This window comes from Saccostrea cucullata, unplaced genomic scaffold (genome assembly GCF_032062105.1).
Source record: "Saccostrea cucullata isolate Sc308-1 unplaced genomic scaffold, CSIRO_AGI_Scuc_v1 ctg13586, whole genome shotgun sequence".
Classification (NCBI taxonomy): domain Eukaryota; kingdom Metazoa; phylum Mollusca; class Bivalvia; order Ostreida; family Ostreidae; genus Saccostrea; species Saccostrea cuccullata.
In genome coordinates this window covers 1-13,764 of record NW_026920429.1, presented here as the reverse complement: position 1 = coordinate 13,764, position 13,764 = coordinate 1, and the positions used below count along the sequence as shown (strand labels likewise).

Below are 13,764 nucleotides of genomic sequence, written 5' to 3'. Positions count from 1 at the left end.
GCAGTTTCTTCCCTTTTTATATCCCCACTCTGCAGGAGAGGTGGTATACTGATTTATTATATACCCCCACATGGGCTCATAAATTTATAGTTTTATACTGGCAGGCTTCACACAGTATGTCATGTATGATTAGAATATGAATACATTTTAACAAAACTGAGAACAAGATTAATTGTGAAACACTGATTCCCCCATACATGGCAGCTTATACCACGACTCCCACATGGTATCCCAAGAAAGATCTTGTCACAAGGAAAACACCTCTGAAATATGAAAATCCAGTCCAACGTCAAAAGTTGTGGTTAAGGTTAAAGTTTTTTTAAAGTTGGTCAGTGTCTAAGGTCAAGGTCAAATGGTTAAAAATATTTATACCCATTTAAAGAACATAATAGTATAACTGATCATCTGAATATGCTGATAAGCATTTCAATGTGATAATAAGAATTAATTCCACAATATTTAGCATATAAGGGCATTTAAAAAGAATTTGTTTGCCTTCCCCCAATAGACTGACTAAAATTCAAAACTTTTTTTTACATTGCAAGACAGGATGTTTTTTTTTTCTTTTTATCCATCTTATCTCATCAACAAATATTTTTAAATTTTCTGGGAAAATGATTTTTCAACTTACCTACTGACTTAAGGAGGCTGGGGGGTCAACAAATTAACCACAAATTAACCACCAGATTTAACTTATTTTTTTAGATACGGTATCTTAAGCTGTCAACTATCATTTGGCAAAGAAAAAATTAATACATTTTAGTTTTAAAATTTTATCATTTTTGTATATCTTTATATGGAGCTCTTCCTTTAATGGAGATCAGAATAGTCTGAAAATGGCTGCCACCCCCAGCCTCTTTAATAATTTTACCCTGAGTTGGGTGAGGGCAAACAAACATTATAATCAAGATGGTCTTGCCAACTTGTTTTGACATTATATTGTCTGACTTACTTTCATATTTTCGTTAGATACTTTAATATCATTTATTGAATATGAGTTTGCCTTTTTACTTAAATTATACATTTAAAAAAAATAAACAAATGTTTTGAATTTGAACATATTTTAGTGAATAAATCAAAGGGATTGGAAACAATTACAGGCCAGCAAAAGATTTGTAAGAATTGTTTGAAAATCACTTGTTTTATTTCATATTTAGAATAAAGTAACTAGAAGCCTAATTTGTTTCCATGGCAACATATTAATTTACCTGTCTCTGAGTTAATTGCAGAAGTTCTGTTTAATTATCAAAAAGAAATTTAAATACTTGACGTATATTCATATAACATAACAATTTGTTCAATTTGGTAAATTGGTAAAACATGTTCTTTGATGATATTCTCTGTTATTGTGATTAATGGGGGGGGGGGGGGGGGGGGTCAACAATAATTTCTAGAAAGCTGTACATTTACCCACTAATTTTTTCCATTCTCATAAAACATTAGAATATATAGTTTATTTAATGATACATGGTTACAAATATATCAGTTGTCAAAATGGTGAAAAATTTCATTGAATATGACTTTAAAAAGTCAATATTGGCAAATTGCCAATTTTCATGCAATAATTTCTAGAAAGTTTTTGATTTACTCATAATTTTTTTTATTCTCATAAAACCTTAGAATATACAGTTTATTTAATGATACATGGTTACAAATATATCAGTTGTCAAAATGGTGAAAAATTTCATTGAATATGACTAAAAAAGTCAATTTTGGCAAATTGCCAATTTTCATGCAATAATTTCTAGAAAGTTTTTGATTTACCCATACATTTTTTTTATTCTCATAAAACCTTAGAATATATAGTTTATTTAATGATACATGGTTACAAATATATCAGTTGTCAAAATGGTGAAAAATTTCATTGAATATGACTAAAAAAGTCAATTTTGGCAAATTGCCAATTTTCATGCAATAATTTCTAGAAAGTTTTTGATTTACCCATACATTTTTTTTATTCTCATAAAACCTTAGAATATATAGTTTATTTAATGATACATGGTTACAAATATATCAGTTGTCAAAATGGTGAAAAATCTCATTGAATATGACTGAAAAAGTCAATTTTGGCAAATTGCCAATTTTCATGCAATAATTTCTAGAAAGTTTTTGATTTACCCATAATTTTTTTTTATTCTCATAAAACCTTAGAATATATAGTTTATTTAATGATACATGGTTACAAATATATCAGTTGTCAAAATGGTGAAAAATTTCATTGAATATGACTGAAAAAGTCAATTTTGGCAAATTGCCAATTTTCATGCAATAATTTCTAGAAAGTTTTTGATTTACCCATAATTTTTTTTTATTCTCATAAAACCTTAGAATATATAGTTTATTTAATGATACATGGTTACAAATATATCAGTTGTCAAAATGGTGAAAAATTTCATTGAATATGACTTAAAAAGCCAAATTTGGCAAATTGCCAATTTGCTAACAGCCTAAATGCTGCGATGAAAATTCGCTTAATATCCATTCAAATATCTTGAATGAAATTTATTTCTGAGATTTAAGTAATATGAGCTCAGAGAATATAATTTTCATGGGAATTTATACTAATTTATTGAATGTGCACTAATTTCATTTAAAACAGAGCAAAATTGCTTAATCGGAGGGTTCTAAATATAACATCCTTGTTACCATGGCAACCAAATTGAAAAGTTAGACTTTAACATCATATTTATGAAACATATGCCAAATGTAGTAAATGGTGTGAAATTCAGCTAAATCGGAGACATGTCATGTCCACGACCCTATTTAAAATTTTGATTTTTATAGAGAATTGATATTAATATATCACACATTATCTGTATGTAATGTTTATTTTTTGTAGAATCTAGTTTTATAGATACAGACTTGATACACATTATCTGTATTTAATGTTTATTTTTGTAGAATCTAGTTTTATAGATACAGACTTCAAGGTTTTGTGTTGCATTTAATAGTATTTGTATTGTCTTTTTTCTAAACATACTGAGTTATCTCCACATAACTTACACCTTTCTCGTTTGATTATAGATGTCAGTCACTCATAATATTTGTCGGTCATGTGATGCCTGTGAATTTTGTAGTTTCTGTTTATTTATAGTGCCATAAGTAACTGTGTATTCAAAGTAAACAGCATGCTAAGGCCATGTAAAGTTAATTACTTGGTTCTCAGGCCTTTTTTCAAGAAATATGATGAGGGAGGGAGGCATTTTTTTTTATTTTTTATTGCCCCCAAAACATGATGAGGCAGCTTTTTACATTGTACAAAACCTCAAAAAATGATGAGGGAGGTGATTTGGTGTTTATATTTTATTGATTTAGCAATAAAAAGGGTCAATGAGGCACCCTTGGAAGAGATGAGGGAGGGCCTGAGAACCAAGAAATTAATTTTTTTTTGCCTAACATGTTATAAAAGATTGCACAGTATATAATAAATGACTTACGGCACACCAAGTACCAAAAATGTTCACTGAGTGCATTTAATATATGACTTACGGCACACCAAGTACCAAAAATGTTCATTGAGTGCATTTAGTAACATTTTTACCGTTTGCTTGCTTAAGAAGGATTTTTCTAATAATTATAGTTGTATTTTCTTAAATCCTTTTAAAATTGTCACATTTAATATTTTTCTGACACAAAATGTATGTAGTTGGTAAAGAGTTGACAGGCAAAAGGCTTTAGAATGCAATAGTATAAAGTGTACAGTTCAATAGGAAATATATGACCTTAAACTTAAATTTTTTTGAATCACAAATCTTCTCTAGCCTGCATTGTTTTTATAAAATGCTTTTTGATGTGGAATACCTTTTAAATGGTCCTGACATTTCAAGCCAAATAATATAAACATACAAATGTGAATGCTTTAAAGAATTCACTCTGTAACTATGTGTAGTTAGCAGCTATTTATCACAGACTCGAAACTATATAGAGATTTTATAGAAATCATAGTTCATGTCAGTATTTGTTTTATTCCTTTTTGTCCCAAGGACTGTATTGTACTTGTTTTGTGTGTTGAAAATAAATGTTATATTTTGACATCTTCCTCTTTTAATTTTTTTACGCTCATTGAATTGATGAAGGGGGGGGGGTTGCTTGTGTCTCACCATTTTACTGAAAAGTTAGAACCTGACTAATTGGGATGTTTACATTAGCATCAAGGGTTCTTGAAGGATCACAAGGATCAAAAGGAATTCTGTTTTGTATATTTAGTGATTACTTAAAATCAAATAAAGTATTCTTTGCATAAAGTCAAAGAATATGTTTTCTTCTCTAGAAAAGTTGTTCTTGTTTTTTTTCTGCAACTGCTGCAAACCAGTGGGTGCTAGTGTGTTCTTGTCATATTTGAACACAAGTTTAGACATTAGGCTTAAATTCAAGCCGTGTATTTTTTTCCAGTTATCATGTAAGAGGATTGAAACATTACAGTGGGGGAATTTGGTTTTAGATGTGATGTGTGCAGTTTTAAAAATGAATTCAGTGCTTATTGATTTTGAGATGTGTAAGCACTGCCCAAGAAACAAGGTTAAAACAAGAAACAAGGTAAAATGCATCTTCTTCACAATTTTAAAATACTTTTCTTTGAATGTGTGATGCTTCCATATACATATCCCCTAAGAAGAGATAGGATTTAAATGTGCACTTCCCAATATTTTTCTGTTAATTGTTCATGAAGAATTAATTAAATATAAGATCTTTTCTTTGCAAGACACATTTGTACCATGTTGCCTGCATAGTAAGTGGTTAAGGGCATCTGCTATAGAGTCATGAAGTAAGGAGGTGGTCCTTACTTTGCGGGTTCGAATCCACTGTGGGACACGGAGACCAGTCACTCAGATGAGACCATATAAACCAAGGTCTTGTGTTACAGCAGGTGTTGGCATGAAAAAGATCCCTGTCTACCCAATAGCCATATTTGCAGCCCTCCACTAACAAGTGGTGAAGTCTCCATCTGCATGAAAAGTTAAACAACATACAAACAGAAAACATTGTACCATATACATTCCACCACATCTTCATCCAGTATTGAAAAAGTTTCATACCAATTGTAAGGTCAGGAAAAGCATAAAATACAAGAAAAACGGTGGTGTAATTAGAAGGTTTTTCAATGTTTAAATCTGTAGCTCTCTGCTTTATCTGTCTGAATTTTCTCAAGCAGAGAGCAACAGTTCTGCAGCTAGCAAAAATGAGAACAGACCTAAGTGTATTTAACTTCTGATTTATTTCTAAAAAGTTGACAAATTCCTTTTTAAGGAAAAAGGAATGTCCATTACTATAATAAATTACAGAGTTATTCTCTCTGTCCACTGTTCATCTCCTCCCACAAACATTGATATCTCTGGTTGCAATCCTCCAAAGTCCATGAGAGACGTCACTACTGACGAATATAAACAACATCCAGAATGGTATCATAACAAAATACAGAGATATTTCCTGGTCATAATACTGCAGCTTCATACACAGAAGAACTTGGAAGGCCATCTTTAACAACACAAAACACATGTAACACACTTTCCGCATCATGGAAACTTGTCCTTGGTTGTATCTGTTTTTACACTGCGCTATCATCTTAAACGTTATGTAGATCACAATGACGCCGTCAAAAAGCCACATCGGATTAAAAACCAGGAACCAGTTCCATTTGACTTTCTTGTCCAGCTTCAGGGCTAGGAGTATGAGAAACGCCAACAGACTGATGCAGGTGAATAGAGATCTGTGTAAAATGGCCATCGCTAGATTTCTTGGGGAAAAGTCTCTCCGGTATTTGCTTTTAAATTGATCTTACATTTTTACTTTTTGACTATCGGAGTTTGTTTTCATCTACGTTAAAATACGTCTTTACAGAAATGTGTCTTTATCACCTTTTCTAGAGCGTTTCATTGAGGGAGAAACCGGTTGTAGTAAAGAACAAAACCAAATTTCAAATCGGACTGAATTTATCCGATATAATATTCGTTTTATATATATGTGTATTCTTCAAAATTAATCAAATGTTTGGAAATTATAAAATATATATATTAATACATAAAACATGATACTCTTCTCTGGATCTTATCAAGTGATAAAGAATGGAGGCGTACAAGGCGAGGACAATACCCCGCTCTGAGAAAAGACATTTCTCAATTCTAAAAGTTATATTTTTCAACATTATATGGTTTATATAATATTTTACACAATTAATTCTGCATTTCATTGTTTTAATATTTCATTCATTAATTTATTTTTCACTTATGTTTTTAAGACATGTGAAAACAAAAAAAGAAAAAGCTTCACGTTTGGTTCGAACTCTCTCAATATATAGTGCAGGATTTGGTCCAAGACCCACCGCTTTAACCACTACGCCACGAAGGATATGGATTATCATTGTCTGTCAGTGTGATTTAAATGAACGGGTTTATTGAAGCGTACCTTTTTCAGAATATTCGATTTTCATGTAGAATGGGTTCAGATTCCATTTAATTTTTTGGACACTTGAAATAGATTTCACATTTACGTTTCCATCATTTAACGAAGAATGGAGTCGAGACCCATTCATGTTCTAAATTCATTCCTTATAGCTCTAGTTAACCCATTTTCCACTAAATATGCTTAACTGTCAACTTTGAAATAAAGATACTCAAATGATAAGTCGTTCAGTAAAATAAAATAATAAAATGTTTTTACAGATGAAAATACTGTGAACATGATGTTAGAAAAATATAACTTTTCTGTAAATTTTGAAAATTGAGAAACATTTTATTTCAGAGCGGGGGATTGTCAACGCCTTGTACGTCTTCTTTCTTTCTATTTAGATGAAACAAATGGAGACAAGAAAACATTGATGTATCCATCAATTGTCGCCTGGGAAATAAATAAGTGAACAATGGAAATGAATCTTGATCATCAAACCGCTTCGATATGTGTGAAAAATGATTGAGACGATAGTCGAGAATATTTTGAAAACTTATAGTCGGATAAAAATCGAACAAAAACGATACCCTTTTAAACTTTATCAATTCCTTAGATGTTGGCTGCATAAAATATAAAATTGAAACCAGACACATGCATCACATGTTTTTAAAAATGTATTTCACTTTAAGAATATAAAACAAGAACTGTGTAAAGTACGTTTTTATGCGATAGGTAAAATTCGATGTTCTAAAAAAAGGGACCTGTCGTTTTTTCGATAGAAAATGCATGATAAGCAACTTTATATATATGAAAAACATGAAAATTTTAACAGATTCACTTTATAGAAGTAAATATATTGTGCATCTCGTAATTTATAAAGGGAAAAAACATTCTGATTAACAATCTTTTTAATGTTAAGAAAATCTTTAATTCTGAATAATTGCTCCCACCTCAATCCCCATACACCAAAACTGAAACTTATATGTATAGAGCAGCCCGGTCCTCCGGGCTGCAATAACGAACAGTATTCAAGATCAAAAGTCCATAAAACATATACAGAATAGGAGCAGAGCAACCATCGGAGGTGGGATCAGGTGCATGGAGAAGCGGTCATCCCCTGCCGACCGGTCACATACGCTGTGTGCTTCTTGTCATGATCGGGAAATAACTGAAAAATCCGTCGACAATTCAGTATGAAAATAATGGTCTACCGATAAGTATGAAAAAAAAACGTCACTAAGCATTAGACTTAGTGATAAATTGTATTTGCTTACATAGACTTTGACTTTGAAATGATGACTTGATTCATTGATTGATTGATCATATATAATTGTTTAACGTCCAATTCGAGAATTTTCACTCATACAGAGACATCACCGTATGCCGTTGAAGGATTCAAATTTAGACCTATACTCGGCACGAGTTCAGGTCTATTGAGCAGTGAGGGTTCTTTATCGTGTCAACGTCTACCGTGACACGGGACCTACGTTTTTAAGGTCATATCCGAAAAACCCGTGATTTTCACTTCTAATACCGAGCGCTTGGCGAAGGAACAGTCACTATACCTATGCTTACGTCTTAGGTTTGACACGGCGCCGCGAACGAGAATCGAACCCGGACCTCCCGATCACGAAGCGAACGCGCTATGTGGCAACGCACTTTGAAGAAATTACGCACTTTGAAAAAAAATTTCAAAGTGCGTTAAAATTGGGACAAAAATCAACGCACTTTGAAAAAATTTCAAAGTGCGTTAGGAGTGTACATAACATTTTTAACCATGGGGACACTTAACGCACTTTGAAAAAAATGTGCATAAAACAAATTCTAGATTTATGGATTTTAGTTATTGAGAGAATCAACTCGTAATAATTATTTCTTTCGAAAAACTTTTTAATTTACGTGTACTCATTTAACCTCATTGAGAACAAGGAGAAGACGAGTAGAAGGTCTCTCAGCCAAACTCTTTTTTTCTTATACATTGTACCTATAGCCGTCGGTAAGAAACTGAAAGTGGATCCCCCCAATTTTCAATGCCTAAATTATGTATATCTTTGTAAAACATTTGTGTGACTACCCCCCCCCCCCCCCCCCCCCCCGGTACAGATGCCTATGCTGTAGACACCCAAATATATGTAGAATGCATGCAAACTGGAAAAAATTAAGAACAGTTAAACAATTAAGAGAAAAGAATTTTCAAAGTATGGAAAAATCAAAATCGCTCACTTTTACTCCCTGAAGTGACCTAATCATCGAAGATTTATCAAACAGGTTCAATTATTTATCATACCCAAGATTTACAAGAATATTGACCAAGCCATACACATTTTTTCAAAGTGCGTTAATATGGTCGACATTAACGCACTTGAAAAGAAATTTATTTTTTTTTCAAGTGCGTTTAGTCCTAAATTTAATGTACATGTACTTTGAAAATTTTTTTCAAAGTGCGTCATTTTTCAAAGTGCGTTGTAACAGCGCTACCACTCGGCTTCCGTGACCGGTATGGTGACTTGAAACGAGATTGCTGATATTCTTGTTTCATCAACTTGCCTGCCATCTAACCACGATAAGCTACTTCGTTTTAGGAATTGTTCATACAAAGAGCATGCTCTTGCGTATCGAATCAGCTGAGAGATATGAGCCCCATATGCAGGTGATGAAGATATATTGCTGCATAGATAAGGGAAGTTGACTATTGAAAAGTTAAAGTCAACACGCTTAGCATAAAGCTTGGTTGTTAGATTACCATTAGCGTCTTTTTATCATATAGAGAAGCTAAGGGGATGTTAACTTCAGAAATATTAGTAGATATCAACTATAATATAAGAACCTTTATTACATTTTTACCCGTGAAATACCGTAATTTATTCATTGAATAAAAATGATATCCTGTCACAGTGTGAAAGGATATCAAAATGATATCCTGTCACAGTGTGACGAATATCAAAAGTGCGGGAAAACTCGATTTCTCTTCCCATAACGAAGATTGCTGTAAAAAAAATCTTCCTTGACCTAATATAAGATAGATGGAAATACATAAACCATTCTGACAGCGAATAAAACTGTCAAAATTACGAAAATATGTTGCTAAATCCATGTTTACAGTGTTTTCACCTCACTTAGCTATGACGTCTCAACCGCTCAACTATGACGTCACGAGCCTATGACTGTATTACAAAAAGACAGAGGCAAAGGAAAAATCAAAGATTTTTTTTTTTTAAAATGTAATAAACAGAAAATTCAATGTTTTGTAGTTGAATATGGAATTTATTTCACTCGTGAGACAGGATTTTTTGATATTTTCACTCGTGCTTCGCACTCGTGAAAATATCAAAAATCCTGTCCCACTCGTGAAATAAATTCCATATTCAACTACAAAACATTGAATATCCTCTATAGATAATTTAATGATATCGACATTTATATCGCAAACTTCGTTACGTTACAAAAAGTACTAATGGCTGAGTATATCACAATATAGATATCTTGGAAACTTCAGTGCCGGACAATGTGGGGTCACTGCACCGGGTACCCCTACCAGTGACTCATTAAAATACCTTTGAAAAGAAGAAATATAATATTTGCTACATATTTCTTGCTTTTATAAATTCTTAGTGTTTGTCAAACATACCGGTATATGCAAAGTTTCACCGAAAGACGTTTATTATAAAGAAAAAATATGTACAGTGTCTCAATAATTTCCGAAGAGCCCTCGTAATGGCATGAAAATCATAATATTGATAGTATCTTCGCTATTTTTTGATGGACTTTTCCCAAAGTTTTCTTTTTTAATCTTTGGAAAGTATTATGTATTGACTGACGGGATATCATTGTGTGTAATTATGTTCCCCAAACGAAGTTGGGGAACATATTGTTTTTACTCTGTTTCTTATTATTATTATGTTCCCCAAACGAAGTTGGGGAACATATTGTTTTTACTCTGTTTCTTATTATTATTATTAAGGTCTTCCGACTTCCTTCGGAAGACCTTATTGTTTTCCGTCGGTTTCCTATTATTATTATTATTATTATTCTTTTTTCATAGTTATGGCGATATCTCAGCTGTGTCTGTACGGATTTCAAAGATTTTTACAGGAAAGATGCATCACATTAATATCTCCAGACGTATTTTTCATTTTTTCAAAATTTGCTTCCATTCGCGATTTTTGGGGAAATTTGTATTTTTTAAATGGAATTTTGTACCCCAGTTTTCTCGAAAACGGCTAAAGATATGACATTGAAACTCATGGACATGAAAGAGTATCACATGTAGATGTGCCGAACGTCCTTCATTTTTTGTCGTTCCTACTTCCGGTCGCAAACGGAAGTGAATTCAAAAAGTCCAGTTTTTCAACTTTTTTGTTTTTCAATATTTTTCTTTTAGATTTACAGGGGTTATAGAGCGTCTTCAACGATATCTATATATGTTTTCATTTTTTTCATGCGTGCGTCTATTGAATAATGACCGAACCAAACTTTAACTTACTGTCGCGGGTTCGAATCCCGCTCGGGGCGTTCACCAAATTTTTTCTTTGTTTTTATCTTTTTTTATTTGCAAATTACTTTTTACTCTTTTATGACGTGTGTGGAAAATTTCGCCGATTTTTAAAAGCTATATTTGGAGATATTTTGTGAAATACCTGGAACAATCACGTTCTCTGTTGAGAAACTAGTGTAAATGAACGTAAACGAAAAAAATACATTATGGAATCTATTTCATAGGATGACGCAGACTAGATTGCAAAAGAGAAGTGGGTCGGAAGACCTGCTTGTTGCACCAGCAACAAGATCGCATCTAGTTATTAAGGTCTTCCGTTTCAGACGGAAGACCTTATAGTGATTCTACTGTTTTTTCTTATTATTATTATTATTATTATTTTTTTCCCCAAATCTTGTCGGCAAGATTTCTCAGAGATGGCTGGACAGATTTTCATGAAATTTTCAGGGATGATAGAGAACTAAAATACGCCCAGGCGTTTTTTTCCTTTTTTCGAAATTCACTTCCGGTCGTCAGTTATGTCAGATTTCCGCTTTTTTCAAAATAATTTTGTCTAAGTCATATCTCAGAAACGGTAAGAGATAGAAACACCAAACTTATATGAGTAATAGATCTTAATAAGTAGGCATGTCCATTTGGGTTAAGATTGTCCGCCGTCACTTCCGGTCGTCACAGGAAGTGATCTAAGAAATCGAAAATTTCAACTTTTTTTTTATGAAACTTTTTTAGCATCACATTATAGCATCTTATTTGTAGTTTCGAAATATATGAGTCCCACCGGAAACAAAAACGACAACTTCCGGTTATAAGAGAAAAACTGCATAATTCGAGTATTTTTCTCTCCCATAAATATTTTTTATAGATAAAGTATTTGTAATGATTTTTGGGTATGTTATCTAGACTGCAAATATCTACAGTAACGTTAAATATCTTTGTAAAATTCACTTCCGGTCGCGTGATTTCCTGTCCTCAAAATGAGAAGTTATCATAGCTAGATCTCGTAAACGGTAAGAGATGAAGACACTAAACTTATGGGAATGGTAGATCTTAATGAGTAGATAAATTCATTTGGGATACGATCGTCCGCCGTCACTTCCGGTCGTCACAGGAAGTGATCAAAGAAATCGAAAATATCAATTTTTCTTTATGGAACCCTTTTTGGCGTCACATTATTGCATCTTATTTGTTGTTTTGAAGTATGTCAGTCCCACCGGAAGCAAAAACGACAACTTCCGGTTATAAGAGAAAAACTACATAATTTGAGTATTTTTCTTTCCAATAAATATTTTTATAGATAAAGTATTTGTAATGATTTTAGGGTATGTATTGTTATCTAGACTGCAAATATCTACAGTAACGTCAAATTCTTTTTAAAATTCACTTCCGGTCGTGTGATTTCCTGTCTTCAAAATGAGAATATATCATAGCTAGATCTCGTAAATGGTAAGAGATTGAGACATCAAACTTTTACAAATGGTAGATCCTGATGAGTTGACAAAACCAGTTGGAATAAGATTGTCCGCCGTCACTTCCGGTCGTCACAGGAAGTGATAGATGAAATCGAAAACTTCAACTTTTCTTTATGGAAACTTTTTTGCATCACATTATATCATCTTATTTGTAGTTTTGAAACATGTCTTTACCACCGGAAATAAAAACGGCAACTTCCAGTTATAAGAGAAAAATACCTATTATGAGTATTTTTCTTTCCCATAAATATTGTTTGTAGATAAATTATTATAGGAGTGATAGATCTTGATGAGTAGGCAAATTCATTTGGGTAAACATTGTCAGCAGTCGCTTCCGGTCGTCACAGAAGGTGAACAAATAAATAAAAAAATTCACTTTTTATGGAATCTTTCTAAGTAATACATTATAATAATAATAATAATAATAATAATAATAATAATAATAATAATAATAATAATAAAACTTTATTTAAAGAAGGTAACCTGGTTAGTGCATGCACTATTCTTCCCCAGGGCCCTCTATACATCAATTACAAAAGATACAAGATACAATTCGTCATATATAATAGGAATTACAATCACAAATTATGAATACAGTGTCCATGTACAGAAATATGACAATACAGAAATATGACGATCATAATCATATGCTCAAATAATTGAGCGACAGCTGATAATGTAATTTTCTACATTACGTTTAAATGCTTGTAAAGATTGAGAGAGTCTAATGTATTGTGGAAGTTTATTCCATAGATGTACACCTGAGTACTGAAAAGAGGTCTTGAATAAGTTTGTATGAAATTTTGGTAATTTAAGATCGTAATTAGTTTCAGATCGCAGGTTATAGCATCTTATTTGTAGTTATGAAATATGCCAGTGCCACTGGAAACAAAAACGACTACTTCCGGTTATGAGAGAAAAACAATATAAATTTAGTTATGTACTATACCAATAATATTTTTTTTTTATAAAAAGAGCAGTTGAAATGATTTTAAGGCATGTTATTCAGACTGAAATGTCTATAGTTACCTAAAAAATCTCTTCAAAAATTTACCACCGGTCACGTGATTTCTTGTCCTCAAAGTGAGAAGATAACATTACGAGATCTCTTAAACTGTAACAGATCAAAACACCAAACTTTTATATGAATAATACACCAAGAAGATTTGGCAACAGATGTAGGATAAAGTGCGTCCTCCGTCACTTCCGGTCGTCATAGAAAGTGATAAAAAATTGAAAAAGATTTTTGTAAATGTTATTAGGACTATAATTGTCTAATGTAACGTTGAGAATCAAATCTTGGTAAGTTACACCTACGGTCGTTTGTTTTCCTGAATCATTTAAAATATATGCCTTTTTAAAATAGATAAAAGTTCATTCATGCAGATGAAGAGAGGAGAACGGAAGACCTTCTTT

The 13,764-nt window shown here is 32.3% G+C and overlaps 1 protein-coding gene across 1 annotated transcript; it reads right to left on the bottom strand.

Annotated features, from left to right (window-relative positions):
* Nucleotides 1–5,265: 5,265 nt before the first annotated feature.
* Nucleotides 5,266–5,836, bottom strand: LOC134248904 (transmembrane protein 60-like). The gene has a single exon (XM_062731301.1). The coding sequence runs from the start codon at nucleotides 5,722–5,724 to the stop codon at nucleotides 5,305–5,307; it is 420 nt and encodes a 139-aa protein (XP_062587285.1). The 5' UTR covers nucleotides 5,725–5,836; the 3' UTR covers nucleotides 5,266–5,304.
* Nucleotides 5,837–13,764: the final 7,928 nt, after the last annotated feature.